This window comes from Thermobia domestica, chromosome 8 (assembly GCF_964235325.1).
Source record: "Thermobia domestica chromosome 8, izTheDome1.hap1.1, whole genome shotgun sequence".
NCBI lineage: Eukaryota > Metazoa > Arthropoda > Insecta > Zygentoma > Lepismatidae > Thermobia > Thermobia domestica.
Genome location: NC_137461.1, coordinates 284,543,571 through 284,564,736, shown reverse-complemented (window position 1 = coordinate 284,564,736; position 21,166 = coordinate 284,543,571). Strand labels below are relative to the sequence as shown.

The 21,166-nt window shown below is 36.6% G+C and overlaps 1 protein-coding gene across 4 annotated transcripts in view; it reads left to right on the top strand.

Annotated features, from left to right (window-relative positions):
• Positions 1 to 18,957, top strand: part of LOC145693656 (uncharacterized) — a 28,464-nt gene extending 9,507 nt beyond the window's left edge. For all 4 annotated transcript variants that reach the window (XM_081769881.1, XM_081769884.1, XM_081769880.1 and 1 more), the window contains exons 2-3: positions 6,442 to 8,158; positions 17,506 to 18,957. In XM_081769881.1, coding sequence (XP_081626007.1) covers positions 6,571 to 8,145 — 1,575 coding nt within the window. In that variant the 5' untranslated portion in view covers positions 6,442 to 6,570 and the 3' untranslated portion in view covers positions 8,146 to 8,158; positions 17,506 to 18,957. The remainder of the gene's footprint in view (positions 1 to 6,441; positions 8,159 to 17,505) is intronic.
• The last annotated feature ends 2,209 nt before the right edge of the window (positions 18,958 to 21,166 follow it).

Here is a 21,166-nt window from a genome sequence, read left to right as displayed (position 1 = left end):
GGGATCGAACTAGGGACCCCAAGCAACGGAGATGAACGCTCTACCACTGAATCTCTGTGCCCCTCTTCATATTTAAGATATGCACTGTTACTGCTTTCTCGATATCGAAGTTTTTCACTTAAGTTTGCTTCAGGCCGCCTTGGTTTAGTGGTAGAACGTTCACCTCCAGTACGTGGGTCCCTAGTTCGATCCCAGGTTGCGCCAAGTGGACTTTGTGGTGGACAAACACTGTGTGTGAAGGCTTCCTCCGGGTCCTCCTATTTTATTCATTTCTCATCAATGTCTCCTTTAGCCAACCGTCATAAATGTTGGAAGTAAATCTAAAAAAAAAAAAAAATCATTTCACTTTATTCTTCTAACTTTGCTTCCTCCCGTTCAACTTTACTATATACGTGCACCGATTGTGATTATACTTTGTTTATTTGTTTGTTTGTTTGAACAAATAACTTCGATGTGATTCTTACGTGTGCACTTTTTCAGTATGAAGTTCTTTAAAAAAAGTAACTTTTCACTTCTTCACAACTTTGTTTCTACTTGTCCGAAATACGTAATATGACGACCGTAGTATTCGACATTAAAGTACATTGGATTTGCTTTACTACGTTCGTTTCATTTGCATTCTTACAATTGTAGAAATGAAACTTTGATTGTTTTTCGATGTTTGTGGTATTGTAGGGTCCTTAGTTTGCAACACTGCATAACAAGTGAAGTATTATATGTGGATTTGAAACATGCAGTAATCTGCGCAGTGTCCATTTGAAGAAAAAATACGTCATTATGTTGAGTTGGCAACACTGTTAATACGAGGGTCACTACGAAAGCTTTGAGATGTGAAATAACTTAACATACTTAAAATCAATTTAACACTTAACATTTTCTCAAAGTATTCACCATTACACTGTACACACTTTTGCATCCTCGAAAACCACTTTTGGAAACAGTGTTGCCAGTCTTTTTCTTCAAGTGTTGAAAGTTCATTCTCATAAGCCACTACAGCTTCTTCAGGGCTGCAAAATCTCTTCCCACGCATGTGATCTTTGATCCTGGGAAACAGAAACAAATCACACGAGGCCAGGTCAGGGCTATACGGCGGATGAGTCATAAGTTTGACCTCCGTAGATTTTAAAATCGGAATTGTGATGTTGGCCGTATGTGCGGACGCGTTGTCATGATGAAGCAGGATCCCACGCAATCCAGTTCTTGGACGGCGTTCCTGAAGCTTCTGGAACACTTTTATTAGGCAAACAATGGTGTACCACTGAGCACTAACAGTCCTTTGTTCTTCAAGTGGAACAGTTGAAAGATGGCCAGATTTGGAGAAGAAAGTTGCGACCATCTTCTTCCCCGCACTTCGCGGTCGCTTCACTTTCGTGGGTGGATTTTCGTCTGGAAAGATCCAAACTGTAGACTGGCGTTTATTTTCAGGGTCAAATTGAAAGATCCAAGTCTCATCACCAGTAACAATGTCAGAGACGCGTCGAGAATTGCCTCCATCACATCTTGCAAGCATTTGTTCACACCATTCCACACGCATGCGCTTCTGCTGTTCAGTCAAAGTGTGTGGCACCTATCGAGATGAAACCTTCCTGAGCCGAAGATGATGATGAAGAATTTTTGTTACTGCTGGCGATCCAATGTTCACTGTAGATTCAATGTCCTTGAAAGTTGTTCGAGGATTTTCTGGAATCATTTGTTCCATAGCGGCAATGTTTTCATCTGACACAGCTGTTGCTGGACGTCCAGCTCTCTCTTCATCTTTAAGTGATGTCCGCCCTCTTCTGAATTCACCAAACCACCGAAAAATTGTAGCACTGGAAGGAGCAAGGTCCCCAAATGCCCACTGCAAACGGTCAAGGTTTTGTGTCTCGTTCAAATCTCTTTTGAAATCGTAAAGGATCATTGCCCGAAAATGTTCCCTTTCGAGCTCAATTCTAGACAGGCGAATACTGCTCACATCAACAAACAAATAAAGGCGATACGGCCACGCCGATAAGCAAGGCGAGTTGAAACTTGCTCTGGATACCACTACCGAACGCAATTGTTTTGTTTTCAAATACTGTGCCACAACAATGCGTATCTCAAAACTTTCGTAGTGACCCTCGTATGGTTTAATTGCAGAGTATGTCAAGCAGTGTCCTCCGACCGATATTTGTATGCTACACTTCTGTTCAGTAAAACCTAGAAGCCCTTTCAGAGACTAAGTCCCCAAAAGTGAGTCTAGATCCATCACAATTTCCACAGATCTATACAGAGGGAACTGCATTTTCCGCCGGTTCCTTGTATACACACATACACTAGCTGCAAGACGTACACACTTATACATTTTCCCTACTTCAGCTCAGAATATCACACAGCCAGCAACTTTTCTACACACTAAACGCTCCATAAACTTGAAAATATATCTGGTCACAGAGAAGGCATTGCCTTCTACGGCACGCCTCTACTCTTTAAAAAAAAAATACATGTTACGATGGTAGCTGAGTGTAGCGAGGCATTCGTCTTAAAAGTGTGTAATTTGTTAAATACACTTAACGTAGAGTCTTTATTCCTCTTAACAGTGATTCTTAGAATAGTGACTTAAGCGTCGGTTTCGAAAGATTGGGGTCCTATTCTTGCTGAGTTAATTAAGGAAAATTTTTTATCGTTTGCAATACTGATACGCCCGATGTATAATAACATGAAAAATATTCAATTTCTCTCAGTCTTAGAGTTGTAACGACTTTCTTCACAGGTGAAATAGCAACAACACGTCTACAAAATGACGTCAGTTGTGTCAACCTTTATTCGTACTGTCTGGGAACGTAGCGTGTTTAGCAAACAATTGATGAATACATAAGACACATCTTTAGTATAGATCAAATATAACCAAGAATAAACGTGGGAACAGAAAGTAAAAGGAGGAGGAGGACAAAATCTTATATTGTTTTGTAGATATGTAGATGATTGCCTTGGAATATGGAAAGGAACTAAGAGACAGTTGGAGAACTTTGTTAAAATAATTGAGGACGAAGAAAAATGATTAGGCTAGAAATGGAGATATAAGAAGAGGGGGAAATCCACTTCATGGACATGACTATAGAGAAAATAGGAGGAAAATTCGAAACGAGGTGGTACAGGAAAGAATGTGATGTCGCGATATACTGCCACAAGAGGAGTAACGTAGACAGGGGAACTAAGAAGAATTTTAAACAGAACATGAAAAAGAGAATAGAAATGATAGATAGCAATGAAGAAGGATAGAAGACAGAAATACTGTGCCAGTTATTAAAGGGAAACGGATACAGAAGAGAAGATTTAGAAGAAAGAAAAAGAGGAATAAGAAGAGAAAGAAGGAAAAAGATGGTTTGTTATTGAAAGTGTAGGCGAGAAACCGGAGATCCTGAAGAACCTGTTGAGGAAAGAAGGGAATAAAACTTACAGGAAAGGAGGAAAGATGATAATAGACTTAGTGAGAGAGAAAAGAAAGAAGAAAGAAAAGGATATAAAATCAGAAGAGGAAGAAGTAGTATACCAGTTAATTGTAAAGAGTGCGATATGAAGTACATAGAGGAAACAGAAAAGATATTAGAACTAAGGATAAAACAACATAAGGACGATGCTAGACTAAAAAGAGAGAACAACGCAATATATAAAGACATTAAATAAACAGGACATGAGATAGATTGGGAAGAAATAAAAGGATTAGAAAGGGAGAAAAGGAGTGTGATAAGAAAGTGGAAAGAAGCCCAGTGGATTAAGAAATACGGGAATGAGAAGTTGATGAATTGGTCTTGTGGACTTGTAATACATGAATTATGGGAAAAGATGATAAACGAAATAGAAAGAAAGAATTAAAAGGATTAACACGAGCTGTTAGAGCAGGTGTACTACGGAGAACAGCAGATGGGCAATAGCGAATAGAAAGTGTAAGTGACAAACACCTATTGAGAGTTTCATAACAGGTGCGCAAGAAAAGAAAGTGACATAGTAATTAAAAATTTACTTTTTGAGCCAATTAAAAGTTTGTTTTGTACGTCTTTTTTAAAGGTCAAACTTCCTTTGGAGCTTGTCCTTTTGTAGGTGGCTGTCGGAAGATCCCTAAACACCATGCAGCAGGAGTCTGCCATTATTGTAACACTCCAGTTCCCCTGATACCGTCGTTTCATTTCTTTGGTATCTTGATGGAAACGCTCCCCCTGCTCTTCACTCACTTTTTCAGGAAAGTAGTCAAGGTGGGAGTTGACAAAATGGACTTTTAAGCTGATGTAGCAACCAAGCTTTCGGAACGCGTGCAACATTTTTTCCACCATTTCCTTGTACTGTGGGTCCTTTCGGTTTCCCAAAAACGTTTTGATGGTCACAGTAAAGGTAACCCAAGCCTCTTTTTGAGTTGAAGTCATTGAACTGATGAAGTCTTTGTCGGATATGAGGTTTCTAATATCAGGGCCAACAAAAACCCGCCAACTCGTAGTATTTGAGCAACAAACAGTGTAGCCAGAGCTACTTACCAACGTTTTACAAATCTAAGATGTAATCTTAATAAATTTGTTTTATGATCAGATTTATTGTTTTTGGCTTTTCTTTGTAATCTCGTACTGTCATTCATGACACATTACGATATGTGTCAGTGATTTCCATCCGGACCAATATACATGTATTTTCATGTTTCATGGAGCACAAATGCATTTAATCTTCCATGTTCATTTTTATTTTCGTATGATGTATTTGCAATTTAGCGATTTCCAGTTACCTGTTTGACCACGTTACATTTTGATTGTGCAAAAACTTGACGTCCCAGGAAGAAACGGGTGTCATTTTCGATTTCCGTGCACCCAGAAGCATAAAAATCAGCTCAACTTATGCAAACAGCTTTTTGGTTGCAGACCTGTGCAATTACTGACTGAATGGTGGATGATCATTTTATATTCATAACGGTTATCTCAGACTTTTCATTCACACGTTACACCACAGCAGAGATCTATGATTTCTTAATTGTGCAAATTTCATACTCCTTTTCATTAGCAAATTACCAAATATATTAAAAATTCATATCGGACGATTATTTAGCGAAAGACTGAAAGGATATGGAAATTCTTCATAAAATTGATAACACAACTCTTCATTTTACAGTGCAATGAGTGTACTTTATCTAAAATATAATTTCGGCGATGTTAAGGTAAAAGGTCGTAACCTTCAAAAAATTGAAAATGTGGATTTTTATCTTATTTAGCTCACTATAAGTCAGGCCATAGAGAAAAATATTGTAAGCTTGTGTGTATTATTAAGACAAATAAACCACGTTTTATACTTGTGTCTTGCATGGATGTAAATGGAAGTAAGTTTTTTTTTCTTTTCTCTCCTGAAAAAAAAAAAAAAAGTTGGAAATGAGGTTAAGCATCGTTTTACCTTAACGCCATCGATTTTTTAATTTGTCAGTATTTTATGATTAATTGGTTATCAAATATTATTGCAGTAGAAATGTATTTTATCAGATATAAAGTTAGTTTGGCGTATAAATTTCAGTTATATGCTTATTTGCATATATTTCAATTTAATTTTAAACCAAGAAGTGTTATAAGTATTTGTTTCGGAACTAAAAGTTTTATATATATATATATATATATAGACAATAAACACCAATGCATTAAATTTGAAATTTCCGTGTGTAACAAATATTACACTTTTAATTATTTAATCATATCTTCATGTTCAACAAATAAATTAAAAAACATCTGAGACCGAGTTTCGATCTTCGATTTTCAAGTTCCATAAGTTCTTTACTAAGACTCAATGCCTTGCCACGCTCAGCTACGGTCGCCATGTGTACTTTTTTTTTTTTTCAAGAGTTTAATTTTTTTAACAAGATTTTCTCTGTGGCCAGAGATATTTTCAAGTCCATTGAGCGTTTAATGTGTAGGCAGGCTGTATGATATTATGAGCTGAAGTAGGAAAACGTATAAGGGTATACATCTTGCAGCTAGTGGTGTCTATTTAAAAAAACGGATGGAAAATGCAATTTCCTCTGTACAGATCTGCGGGAATTGTGATTGATCTAGGCTCACTTTTTTGGACTTAGTTTCTGAAAGGGTTTCTATGCTTTTGTGATCAGAAGTGCACAAAATTTCAGCGTGTTTTGTGTACTAGTTTTAAAGTTACAAGGGCTTATGAAAATAAATTATCCACCTTGTATATGGCGAAAGTTTCTTTAATACTGAGGGGTCATCTATCTTCCACTTTTTTCTCCTGTAGTTGTTGTAGTGATAATCTTGGTATACGGCGTGATATAGAAAGCAGAGAATTATCTCTGCCAGGATTTTCACCAAAGAAGATAGTGTTTATGATGTTATAGTTTTGTAGCACATTTTTTAAACTCTGGTCTTGAAGTACGAATTTAGCAGTAAGAACTGAACAATAAAATAAAATTAACAAAATTAATTATTAACTTTTTTTTTTTTATTACAGGCTGAGGTGAAAAAAAAGCAACCATAGTTGATGGTCTACAACCATATTAGAAAATGCATTTCTTCTTACTTTAAGGCGTTAATGTTATCGTCATATAAGTCATTGAAAGGAAGACTTTGAACAGCTGACATGCCACCGTTCAGGGAAGTCCAGTCTTTATATTCATTATGCATTTTCGAGGTAATGGAATTGTTATTCAACGCTGTATTAACGTCAACGAAGTCCATCGAGAATCTTCGAAAGCTAGTAATGTCCTCATTACACGCTGGTATCAGACAACAACTGCTTCAAGTAGCTACCAAAACCCATAAGCACAACACGTACGCACTTTTTGACTTACTACATGTGCTTTTAGATAAATCGATCACTCATTTGAACGCAATTGAGGATGAAAATAACTTGTGGGTGGAAGAATGTGTGGGATTATTTAACAGACTGGAAGCGTGCAACGCTGTGGGCTTACAAGAACTGAGTATTCGGGTACGACTGAATCCACGAAGTGATTTAGAGTGTGTGTCACGAATGAATGTTACTTTCCATAGAACTCTTCGTCAAATGACGAACTTAAGGATTCTTGTATTGAGAAGTGTGTGTGACAATGAGATTCTGCGAATCCTGGGTCGACATTGTCCTCATTTAGAACAGTTAGATATGACATCGTCTTGGCTTGTTGACGACAAAGGAATCAAGCAGCTTTGTTTGCAGACTCCAGATGATTTCTCAGAAGATGATCTATCTTCTAATGAGAACCGTGCTATAAATAACTGTTGCAGGAATTTACAAATTGTAAGAATCCAAGATACAAATACGTCAGAATTGGGAGTCTACTTGCTGCTACTTTTTATCCCTAATTTACGTTCGTTAGGTGGTTTTATTTATTATCGAAACGTAGGAGATGCCATTATCAATCTGTTGCACAGAAAACAAGATCTGGTTCTGAAATTAACAGATTTGTGGGATACTTGTTTACCAGAAGAAAAAACCGCTCAATTACAAAAAGTGGCACCGAATTTGCAGAGTCTGTACACGCGAGGTAATTTTCTTATAAATATTACAGTGTTTAAGCACATTACCTCCTTAACAGTAGATTTTGATTTCATTGGTTTTGCTCCCATATTAGAAAGATATCTCGATACAAATGGCTCTCAGCTCAAGAAGCTAGTATTGGTGGACCAAATTCACTCTATTGACTTGGAAATGTTGGCCGAACTATGCCCTTCTCTCGTGGAATTGAGTGCTAAGTTGCAGGGGATGTGGGACGGCCAAGGACCTATGTTACCGTGTTTAAAAACTTGCCGTTGTCGAGTTAGCTGCACAGAGACCCTCCGTTCTCTGCTGGTGTACGCAGTCAACTTGGAAAATCTAGAAGTAACATTAGAAGAAGAAAGTTACGGTGAGTGTGTCGAGGTGTTTAGTGATTGTGTGATCCATGACGCTCTCGCAGATAACGTAAACCCACAGCTGCGATCGTTCTTTATTAAGTCCGAGTGTGCTATGAGTGGGTCAGCAGTGAAAAATCTAGTGTATTCATGCGAACATTTGCAGCAGTTGGGTGATCTTCATCTGTGGAGCCACGTATTAGAGAAGGATGTAATGGAATTAAGCCAAGAAATTATAGATAATAATTGGGACCTGGCGCTTAGTTTTCGTGGAGCATTCTACCCTAAGCGAAAGAAGATGTGTTCAGATGCTTTGCTGCTCTAGATAAACATAACAGGTGGGTATAAGAATATCAGTTTAGGATTAACTATTTAAAATAATGTGCAGAGTTTGAGATTTTATGCAAAATATTTCTTCTAAGAGATTATTTTATTTAAAAAAAATAATATTTAACGTTTTTACAGATTATGTAATTTCCAATTTAGATTTTTCAATACTTTTCAGGGTCCTAGAATAATAATGGTTTATCCCTTAAGTAATGTCGTTCTGTGACAGTTTCTAGTACAGCATTTTGCGGAATGAGATCGTTCCACGATAAATTGTGTAACAAGGCCATACGATAGTACATGGAAATGACAAAATATCTATTTATGTAATATTGTATGAGTTTCATTGAGGTTTTGCAATAGTAGCAGAGAAATACATCGCCGTATTTAGACATAGAACCTTCCATGCGCGGAAATGCCCGAGATGGCTCCAGAAATTCCAGTCGGGACACCTCAGCTTGATTGACATGCCACGATGAGGGAGACAACAATGCTCTTCAAGCAACTCTTAAATCTAATCCATATTGGGAGAGGTGGGGGGGGCTGGTGGCTCATTGGTAGAGCACTTATGGTGCTTAGGGTCCGTGGTTCGATCCCCGGCCAGGTATGTTTATGGTGGACAACGTGTTGGTGGTTTTTCTCGAGGTACTCCCGTTTCCTCCCACTTTCTCATTCCACCAATTCTTCCATCATCATTCACTTGCCTTAATCATCGTCTTCCTTAACCCAAAGGGGATAATCGTGGAATATTAATTTGAAATATAAAGTCAATCCATATCAGAAAGTTAAATGACTGGCTGCAGAACTTTATTCCACTCACTCGACTGTTCATCGGCATTTGCAGAACCTCGATTGTGTCGAAACTGAAAAGATGGATATGTTATGAGTTGACACTACAGTAAAAACAGCACCGTGTGGACATTTTTAGTTCTTGCTTTCTCTCGTCACGGAAGAGAGTCATTTCTGGATAGGATGTAAATGGAAGATGAAAAGTTGATCCTTTACCATAACAAAACGTACATATCTTGGATAGCAAAAGGGGTTGCGACAGGAGCATTGGAGGAAGGACCTGTGTTTTGTGGGATATGTGTGACATAATCCAATTTGAACTTCTATATGTTTGACCACATCATCCTTCAGCAGCACCTCCAACCTTATTCACAACACGATTGTCCACAAGAACCCATTGAAAATTAAAAACCCTGGACCGTAGAAGCCGTATTTCAGTTTTTTCACTCAGTATCATGTCACCTGAAATCAAACATTTTACTGCTCCTCTTCACAATCTGTACCAGAGTAAGAGAGTTACAGAATGGGACAATTTCGCTTACGGTTTAGCTATATTTTTCAACTAAAGAATACTATAGTTTAAATAGATACACCTATTTTGTAATCTAGCACCTTTTGTTTTAATTAACAAACACCCACCTATAGTTTGTCCCGGAACCTGTAATCGAGTAATCGAATGATTATATTATTCGTATGATTTCAGCAACCAGTGCTGTCGCCTTCGACAGCCGAACAGTAATGAAGGGTTTCAGCTTCACAAATATTTTATATTTTATCCAACTTAGTCCTTTTTCCATAGAAACACTAAAATCAACAATGAACTAAAATCAATAATCTCTGTTGATTGTAGTGTTTCTGTGGCAAAACATTTGTACAAAATGTAAAATGGATAAAACGTAAAATTATTTGTGAAGCCAAAGTCAAGCTGTCAAGAAGAACAGGATTGGTTGTCGAAATCATATTAGGAATATAACAATCCAATTATGATTTCCAAGTCATAAAATAGATGAGTGTTAGTTTAAGAGAATATTAAGTTTTCAATCAGCTGGTACGTTAGAGACGTATCTGCTTTCTCGTTATTCATTTCTCCATATTGTTTGAGACTATCTATAGCCTCCCAAATCATTGTGTGTGTGTGTGTGTGTGTGTGTCCCACTACCTAAGAAAATACTTGTTTCGTTCTCTTATAGTGTACAGTAACAGCTAGTGCGAAACCAGGATTCACAACCTTTCGGATTGCCTAGTTTGCAGTGTGATGCGGATATTTGTGTAGATACTTAATGGCTAAAGCACTGGGAGACTGTTTTATTTATTTGTTTGTTTGTTTATAGAGAATACTACAGGTAAAAATACCCCAGATATAAACATGTAACAGAGGGATAAGCACACAAGTGATAATTTTAATGATTGGTTAATCATTAATTCTGTCACTTAAAGAATGTACTGCTTGCTTAAATTTAGTGAAGGACATTCTAATTTAATACTTGGATCAACCACACAAAGTTTGTTGTAGAGGTTACTCCAAATAGGTGAGTTTTTCATTATATTAGTTTTTAATGTTCTACAGTGATATATATATATATATATATATATATATATATATATATATATAATTTTGAATAGAAGGCAGAATAACCGAACTTTTCTTCTTCTGTCAAGGGATACAATGTTCAGTTGTTTAATTAAAGATTGGTATGTTTCGAACCTGTTTCCTTGAAAACTAAGTACCTGTTAAAGTGTTCTTTGTTTCTAAAACTGTTAGGGATCAAAATATTGCTGAGTCTTGTTTAGGTACTTATTTCTTTCGCTGTTCCTCAATTTTAATACACTTTCAATACTGTACCTCTGTTAATTTCTGTGTTGGAAACATGAGCTGTATTTATTCATATCTAAAATTTTTCTTTCATAAGTGTGACGAAACGACATTTCGTAGTTTTTAGCAGAAAAAATATACGTTGTCACTCCTGGAAAATGCTTTATTCATTGGATAAAAAAAGAAATTACGCAGTTCTAGGTTGTAATCCTTAATATGACTGGTATACTGACAAATTCTTGTGGCCGAAACATCGCTGCAAATAATCCCGTGGGCAAAATCTCATATTGCCACAACCTCGCAGATCAAAACTCAGGCCAAAATCTCGCAGAACAAAACCTCGCCTTATAATATGTATAAGAATTTCTTGGGTCAGAATAATAATTAAGAAGAAATACTTAAGTAAGGGACCAAAAGGGTACTTTAGACACTGCAAGCTTAAAAAATTCACGAGTTCAAAATGTGTAGATACAGGGTAGGCCGGAATTAACTCCCTATTGAAGATTTTTTATTAATAACCAATTTTCATGAAACAAAAAAGCATTTTGCTCCTTACAGTGGCAGAATTGTTCTGCATTGCTAAAACTCCACATGACACCTCCATTATCCACCAGTTTTCAGAAACATTTGTAGATGTTTGCAACAGGCTTTTGTAAATCTTCTAGCGGTATGTTTGCAAGAACTTGGCAGTAATTTCCATGGACGAAGATTAAACTTTTCCTTCAGAACTGTTCGGATTGTGTGTCCTGTCAAACCACTTTCGCGAGATGCCTAAGGCCTTCGAGTGAATATTTCAGGAACCACTCGTACATTTTTCTCCGACCACGCCTCCAAATATATAATACAGAACTGTATCTGTTAGCTTTGAAAGGCAATTCCTTATGGTCTTTGCACCTACCGAGGCAGGAAGTCTTTTCACGCTGCTATCATCTCTGTACTTGTACCACAGACTGCCACACTTCGTATCAGGATGCACCACGTCAAGTTAAGTTAGACGCTGCGCCATGGTCTGCCATTCATAGTTGCAATGACATAAATGAGAGATTGTAAGGAACAAAATGTTTTTTTGTTCCATGGAAATCGGTTAAGTATTTAAAAAGTTGTAAACAATTTTCAATGTGGAATTAGTTCCTACCCACCCTATATATAATCGTAAAATAACACCTAATTAGAGGAAACTATATTTATCGAAACCAGCAGCATAATTTCAAATTTCGCTTCGGGGGTTAGGGGCGGGACTCGTATTTTAAGTTCCTCATTAACAACATTATTAACACATCTCCCAGCATTTCAAAAATTTTGCGGAGCTCTTTCGTGGTTAAGTGGTCAGCGTACGAGCATTTGACATAGGATCTAGGTTCGATTCCTGGCGGAAGCTCAAGTGGTTCTAATCCCACGTTAAAGATTAGGATTAGAAATTAGATTTCTGGGCTTTCGGCATCTATGGCCATGTTAGCCCGTCACTAGGATTAGGATTAGAAATTGGATTTCTGGATTTTCGGCATCTATGGCCATGTTAGCCCGTCACTAGGATTGGGATTAGAAATTAGATTTCTGGGCTTTCGGCAATAATGACCATGTTAACCCGTCATTAGGATTAGAAATTAGATTTCTGGGCTTTCGGCATCTATGGGCATGTTAACCCGTCATTAGGATTAGAAATTAGATTTCTGGGCTTTCGGCATCTATGGGCATGTTAACCCGTCATTAGGATTACAAATTAGATTTCTGGGCTTTCGGCATCTATGGCCATGTTAGCCCGTCACGTATAAGGGATGACGTCCCTCGGCGAACACACTATCCGAGGAAAAAGGGAAGGAAGGAAACAGCATAGGACCTGTATATTAGGTATCATCCCGGCATTTGCCTGGTGTGAATGAGGGAAAACTCATTCAGGATGGCTGGTCTGAAAAAGCTTTTACACTTTGTCGACCGAGTGTCCCCATCAGGAAACGGATCCTACGTTAAGTTATACTTTCACGTCTCATATAGCCTCGCTGCTGAAAGGGAGGGTAAGCTCAAATACAAAGTCAAATTAAATCAATCGAAAACTGTGCTTTTAAGAGGAAAAGAGAACAATTCTTATAGTTTTTCTCCACATAGTTTGGTATATATACTAAACTCATAGAGCAGTTGCACCTGAAACCACAAATGACGCCCCTGATCTAATATATTTTAGTTAAATTGTTTGGTGAGTGTGATCTGCAAACAGGATTCAAAATACGCGTATATGGCAAAGATCTCGTATCTCAGAATCCCTCATTAAAAATAAGCGAACACGTATCCCACCATTTTTCGAGAATACTGCTTTTGAGGAGGAAAGGAAACTGTTTGTTTTGTTTTTCTACGTTGTCTATCTTATTCTCACGGGAAAACGGCTGAACCATTTGAAATGCATTTTTTGCCTATCATACTCAGACCTACTTTAAATTACAGAGAGTGCTTTTTGTACTAAATCTGTACGTTATGAAGAGGTTATTAAAATGTTGGAGAGAAAAGACTATCCCGTCTGTAGCTGAGAGTGAAATAAAGGTGGCTGTCCCGTAATAAAACATATATTTTGCCAGGACAAAAATTACGTGCGTATGAGGGATGTTTCATTGTACATATTTTAATATATATACACCCTCCATTCCAAAAGAAACCGAACTTTTGAAAACAAATAGTACCACTAGTGCCATCTCTTGTAATATTTTACCGGTAGATGGCGTAGTCCCTCATTGACAACTGGTATAAATGTCATGACATTTGGATGCACGGCAACAAAGTTATTGCGTTTCAACTGTCAGTGTGTTGTGTACATCGGTCGGAAAATGAGTTTCAAACAACGAGCTGCAATTGAGTTTTGTGTTAAACTGGGTAAAACTTTTAGTGAAACGCACCAAATGCTACAAAATGCATATGGTGATGAGTGTCTATCCCGTACGCAAGTTTACGAGTGGTGCAGGCGATTCAAATCGGGTAGAGAAACGCTGGATGATGACGAAAGATCAGGCCGTCCCAGAACCGGATTATCGGAAGAAAACATCGTAAAAGTGCGTGAATTCATCAAACATAACAAAAAATCGTCGGTGAAAGTTATTGAAATGGAATTAGGCATTCCTCAAACAACCGCATACCGCATTTTGACCGAAGTTTTGGGCCTTAAGAAGGTTAATTCGCGGTTTGTACCACACAAACTCACCGAAGACCAAAACGTTGATCGAATTGCGCATTGCAAAGACATCGTTAAAAGTGCTCGGCAGGATCGAAACTTCTTGAAATCGATTGTAACTGGTGACGAGACGTGGTGTTTTGAATATGAGCCCGAAACAAAGCGGCAAAGTGCTGAATGGAGAGCGCCGGATGAAGGAACACCCAAAAAAAGTCGCTTGGTGAAGTCAAAAGTTAAGGTGATGCTGATTTGTTTTTACGATTCAAAAGGAATTATCCACAAAGAATTTGTTCAGCGCGGCCAGACAGTCACTGGAGAGTTTTACTTGGGCGTCGTGAAGCGTTTGCTGGCAAGAATTCGTCGTATTCGGCCCGAATATCGCGAAATCGGCAGTTGGACTCTTTTGGACGATAATGCACCATCACATCGTTCGCGACTTGTAACTGAATTTTTGGTCAAAAATCACATTATTCGGTTTCATCATCCGCCCTATTCACCAGATCTCGCTCCGTGCGATTTCTATCTGTTCCCGAAACTGCATTTGGCGATGAAAGGAAAGTGGCACGCATCAATTGATGCCATTGAGAAGGCGACGACCGCCGTCCTAAAGACCATTCCAATAAAGGACATGGAGAAGTCGTTTGACAACTTGTTGGAGCCTGTAAATATGTGTATCGATGCAGAAGGGGAATACATTGATTAATAAAAATGATTTGTTCCAAAATGTACATTGCTTTTTTGTTTTTTTAAAACGTTCGGTTTCTTTTGGAATGGAGGGTGTATATAGGGCTATATACAGAACATATAGCGATATTTTGAACATTCTACACTCAAGAAATCGCTATGATGAGATTTTGTCCAGCGAGGTTGAATCCTAGGCGAGATTTCATCCCGCGAAGTTCTATCCAGGCGAGATTGTGTTCCGCGAGGTTTTGCACTCAAACCAACGCTTGGGTGCCAGTGCTTGTAGGGACACTGTAATCAGGGCCGGCCCTGGGCAATGGCCTCATTTGTACCCCCTCCCCTTTCACAAGAAATAACACATCTTTAAAAAAACATGATTTTAAGTATGTTACCTTATCGTGAACAACGAAAAGGAGGAAAGTGCACTCGCACTCAGAAAGGCTTAATCACTATAAACATAATCACGTTGTGTCTGTTTTATCTTTATATTTATTGAAACATAAAGTAAACACACCTGCAGAGGAAAGATGGTAATCCTTTTTATAGAATTCAGTACCGAGCTTCAATCTCAATATATCAGTTTGCAGGTCCAGTGCAACTAGCTCTTTCACCTTTATTTGTTGTTTTTCTTTCATCTGTTAAAATATTTGGAAAAAACTTATTTTCACCTTCAGTGATAAGGAACTTGTTTGTGAGAAAGATAAGAGTAGCTTTCATATCAAAACGATGATAACTAACTCAATGGAACAGGTGATCACTAAAATTCGATAGTTGAGTTCTTGTATTTGACAACAGTCAAGCAATTCATGCTGGGATTTATTGACCATTTGCTTTAGCACCTCCATTTGATCTTAAAAATTACGTCCGTATTAGGGGTGTTTCATTGTATATGTAGGGCTATATACAGAACATATAGCGATATTGTGAACATTCTACACTCAAGAAATCGCTATGATGAGATTTTGTCCAGCGAGATTGTATCCTAGGCGAGATTTCATCCCGCGAAGTTCTGTCCAGGCGAGATTGTGTTCCTTTTAAGCTAATACGACCTAAACATGCTTTATGAATAGAAGGTCAGCTTAGTAAATTTACCTACCATCATCATGAAGTCTGTTTCCAACAAGAACTATTTATTTTAAACACTATAGTTATGACAAGATTTTGCCGCCCGGTACAAATGCACGTGTTGCACGTGTGGTAGAGCCGACCCTAATTGTAATCCTCATTCTTGATCATTTACAGTTTTATTACCAGTCAATATAACAAATGGGAACTTGGACTAATCAGTTTCCTTTGATAAAAATGAAGCAAATATAAAGTGTGAGGAATTTTTATTTTACTCATTTTTCTGTAGATGCTTATTATCAAACATAAAATGTAGGAAATTTGAATTACAAATTTTTCTTAGGGCATTTTCTTTCATTTTTTTCTTTCTTTATTCGTTATCTTTTTGTACAACTTGCTTGTTGTATTTGAATTGCGTTATACAGCATGTCCGTAAAAATCATATCATACTTTAAAGTGATATTAACGTCACTTTGGATAATTGTATTTAAATGAAATTTGTCACATTTGAAAGAAAAAGTCAAATATTTGTGGCTATCTCAACAATAGACAACAATGTCAACAATGGAGGGGAGCAAACCATAGAAAAAAATAAATTCACTCATGTTTACTTTGTGATTAGTCGATATGTGTTCATTTTGGATATTTATCATTTAGTTGCAGTTTCTGCTGGAGGTCACTTGGGAAGCTTTTATATTTCTATACTGTTATGCCGTAATGTACTAACGTAAGTGTATTTCCTTTTGTGGTGTTGTATTGTTATTAATAAGTTTTAAGGAGTTATGGACGTGCTGGAAATGATGTCTTCTACAAGTGGCCGCCGAGGTCACCTGACTTCAAAGGCTGTGACTTCTTTTTATTGGGCTGCGTAAAGGATTGTGTCCATATATCACCATTGCCTCAAAACCTGCAAGAAGTAAAAGTTCATATCAGTGCTGTCATCCAGTCCATTTTATCAGATATGTTGGAGCGTGTGTGGCGTGAATGGGAATATCATCTTTGTCTTCATTGCCACTCGTGGGGCCCATATTCAGTGTCTATGAGATATAGTTAAAAAAAAAAAAAAAAAAAATTAGAACCCTAAACCCGAACTGGGGCTACCTGTTACTTTATATAAACATGTTTGTTTGTATGGAGCATAACAATTACAAATATGATTTCGTTTTATCGTTGCAAACATTTGCATCGTTGCATCAATAAATTTACACAATATTTGAGCATTCCGTTCCAGTGCACAGAAGACATTTTACATGTACCTAGAGGCAAATCTTGTATTTCGACTATTGACATAAAGTCTAGTTATTTCCAGCTATTATTGCATCCCAAAAGTCAAAAATACATGCCTTTTGAGCTTAATCATACTAGAAATGGGTGCATTATTAACGTATTTACAAAGTGGAAATATATGTTTAACAACAATATTGTCGAAAGATAAGGTAGTTGGTTAGGGGAGTTATTTTTAATAAGTGGTTCTTTATACATAAAAATAAAACTGCCAGAGAAAAGTTGATAAACCATGTCATGTTGCTTTGATTTCTTTCATTTAGCAGCGACAAATACAGCTGAAAGTTTTCAAAGATATCAGTGTGTATCTCGGAAGAAGGCAAACCGTTAAGTTTTCCTTTCAAAAGTGACCAATTTCATTTAAATACTATTATCCAAAGCTACATAATACCACTTTAAAATATGATAGTATTTATATGAACGCGCTGTATTATAGCACTCGTAGCATCCCTCTAGTTGTTAAATGAACATGTACTTAATTTATACAGTTGGATATTTAGCAGGATAGTTTATTATATGTTTATTTTCTTTAATATAGTCTCATCTCTCATCTTCCTTTTTATTTACAGAAATTGGGAAAAGACTGAAGCAGATAATCAGTGAAGTCAACTAATCAGTACATACTAAGTGCCATTGTTAATTAAGAATCTTTTAATTTCTTAAAAATAATACAAATAAATCAGATAGAATCAGCAAATTGTAAATGCTGGTCAAAAGTCTTATATATATATATATTGTGTATATATAAATACAAGTTTATTGTTTCGTTGTAGAACAATAGATTTAGTGTAGATTTTAAAAATATTACAGTATATTAGCAATGTACTCTTTCTCAGCAGTATAAATAACGTCAATTTTAAGTATAAATAAGGGGATATTTTAGTTAAACGTTTTAGTTGTGTGTAAGTAGAAGGTGATGAAACTTTCGTGTAGTTTTTTAACTACAGCGAACTTTACTCAAAATTTTAGCTACATTAGAGAGTAACATACATTCAGACTGAATATAAAGATATATTTTATTTTTGTGTTTCCTATACCATTCTAACGCATTTATTATATGTAAAAAAATTAACAAAAAAAAAACTTAATTTCTGTATATTCCCTGTATAGTTAGGCAGTTTGTTCAGTGAGAAGGTATGTATGGACTTGTGTGTTTTACATTGAGTTTTTTATTACCGAACCCTTGAAAGTAAAAGTATCTTGAAGATTATCCCTTCCTTATACCCAGCCCTAATATACGTAACAGGGTGCAAAATTTCCAGTCGCCATTGGCAACTAGAAATTTAGAGCTGGCGACCAGTGTTCGGTAGAAACGGTTTCTGCCTAAACTCACGGGCTGCGCAATTTGTTTCGCACGAAAATAGTTGTCACTGAGTGAGAGAAAACACGGAATGGGAAATCTTCACAACGTTGTAATTCACCCCTCCTTTTCCACCCTCAATCGAAAACTTCATTACGAAATTCCTAAATTTGCTTCCAGTTATCATATTTTGTGCAGTTTTACCTGTGAGTACTGCTTCATGTGAGAGAAAGCTTCAGCAGTCTCAACAAGGTTAAAACTGCCTACAGGAATTCACCGAAGACTGACACACTAGATGTTTTATTAACAATTTCCGTAAATGGCCCTTCACTTAAGGACTTTGATCCGAAAACTGCAATCGACAGCTGGTACTTCAGTGCAGAGAGAGAGTGTTACACAAACCTGGAATCTTAAGATAACATATTTTTTAACATGTATATGAAATGTCCAATTCAAAATTGATTATTCTGAATCTGATTGTCTCGTTTTGAAATTTTATGCCCTGATGTAATCTATTTCTTTGTCAAACCAAAGGCTGTGGGAGGGGGGTGTCTCATAATTTGTACGTGAAAGATACTGGTGACCATCATTTTTGGATTAGCAAGTGCGTCTGACTTGAAATTTTGCGCCCTGTATATAAAATATTTCAGAATTCCCCAGTCCCTTCCTTCCGTGAAATTTATTTGTGGTATGGCTTTGTTACACATCGAATATAATATTTTTTTTTTTTTTTTAAAAAAAAACGTTTTTCTAGGTTGGGCTTTCGAAAACTGCCTTAACACTTAGGCCAGGAGAGTAGGGGAGAGAGAGTAAGGAGATAGGTTATGTTATAGAAGGAGACACTTTTCTTCTTCAATAGAATTGTATTAAGTTCACTGTCAAATGCGAGTAATGTAAGTATTTTATAACAAATATGTTCTTATTCCACAAGCTGGAAGTATTTTCTGTTGTTGTTATCTTTTTATTTATTGTTACGTCATCATCAGATGTAGTTTTAAGTCTTCATCAGAATATAATATAGTACAGTCCTTGTACATGTCATATAAAAGAACGTCGAAGAAAATAACTTGCACATTAAACAAAGTAATTATTGTATATTTGCTTTTATTATATGTTACAGATAATATGTTATAATATGTTACGGTACTTCACTAAGGTCTAGTAGTAAATGTGTTAATAATGTAAGTTCATAATATCACGTTAAAGTTTTCATATTATTTACGCAAATTATGTATAATAAAGAAAATAACTAAAATTTTATGTGCCTTTATGTAAAATTATTTGAAAATAAATAATTTATAATAGTATAAATAAAATTACGTGAAGGTACGTAAAATTATTTATTTTCTTTCTTTCAAATCATACTAATTTGGACTCACCTTGGTATAAGTGCGTCATTTAGTAATTTCCGAAATCTTCAGTGCAAACTTTCTTCTTCTTCACTGGCGTTTTCTTAAAGCATATACTGCAAACTTCACATCTCATGATATCAGTCGTCATATAGACATATTAAACAAGACAATTTATTCTAGTAATAAAAACATCTATAAATGCCTCTATAGTATCTGTGATAAAAGTTGCACGCTTAAATATTTGACCTTTGACAGAAAGACTCTGAAACCTTTCTCAGCATTTTCAGTGGTAGAGCGTTCACCTCTAATGGCCGGGTTCGATTCCAGCTCACGCCAAGTTGGTTTTGTGGTGGACAAAGACCATATTCGTGGGTTTTCTCGGGTTCTCCCGTTTTCTCCCATTTTGTTCACTCCACCATTCATTCTTTCCTCATAATCACCGTCTCCTATAGCCTAGCCAGCATAATTGTGGGACGTAAAACTTATATTTCATTTCATTGTTTTTCTCGGCACTACTTGAAACTTTTCCTGAACGGAAAAATCTCCACTAAGATAAATAAATAAAATAAAGTGTTATATAGGAATTTCAGCTAATGCTTTGCGTGAAATATTAATGGAAGTGTGCGAACAAATTAGATCGTGTATAAAATGGAATAATATAATAATATTAATAACAAATAACCACTGGCGTAATAGCCCTTCCCTGGTCTGAACCGCTCTAACACCATCTGTTTGGGACCTGCAAAACTACGTCCAACCTAGCGACGAACAGTGGTCAGTGAGTTGTGTCCCCCTGCCTCTTACAGACTTAACAGGCGTTTCTGGATCTAATGGCCGTCAGGTCTTGATTCACATAACTCTTCAGTTTGCGTCACGACGCTGGGTAAACGCCGAAAATGGGGTTTGCATTGATCGGAAATTGAACCCGGGACCACACGAATGTGAGTCCAGCGCTCTAAATTCTAGAGTACGGAAATTCCTAATAATAGAATATTAGTTTATGAATACTTACGACAAGGCAATAGTAGGGGAAAATTTATTCATTGCATCTGTTATTTACAAGTAAAAAATTACCACTGTTCGTAGTCTCAAGGTGGCAAAAGATAGTACATCTGTAACATTTGGAAAGTTTTAATTAGTATCGATAGAAGTTTCAGAAAAGTGCAGCTTTTATTGCAGACAATATTGAGACATTTGTATATATTTTTATTACTAAAAGAAATGTTCTTGTTTGATACTTATAACAAAATAATTTACACTATACGATGTGGTAAGTTTACAATAAATGCTTAAGATCGGATTTCCCATTCAAAAATTCCAGAAATTACTGAACGATAGACGTGGACCAAGGTTAGTCCAAGTTAATAGTTGTAATAAAATGTCAGTTTAGTTTCTTTATTTCAGTGGTTTCTAACCTTGTTTAGCTGACCCCCTTCATAAACTCTACATACTACATACCCCACCTCGCTCATTGGTCATAACGTACTTTTTGTTTGACCACTTCTCCGATTTCAGACGGAGCATTGAATTTTCAATTCTTCAATAATAACAACTATATTCTAACCAACTCGTATTTAT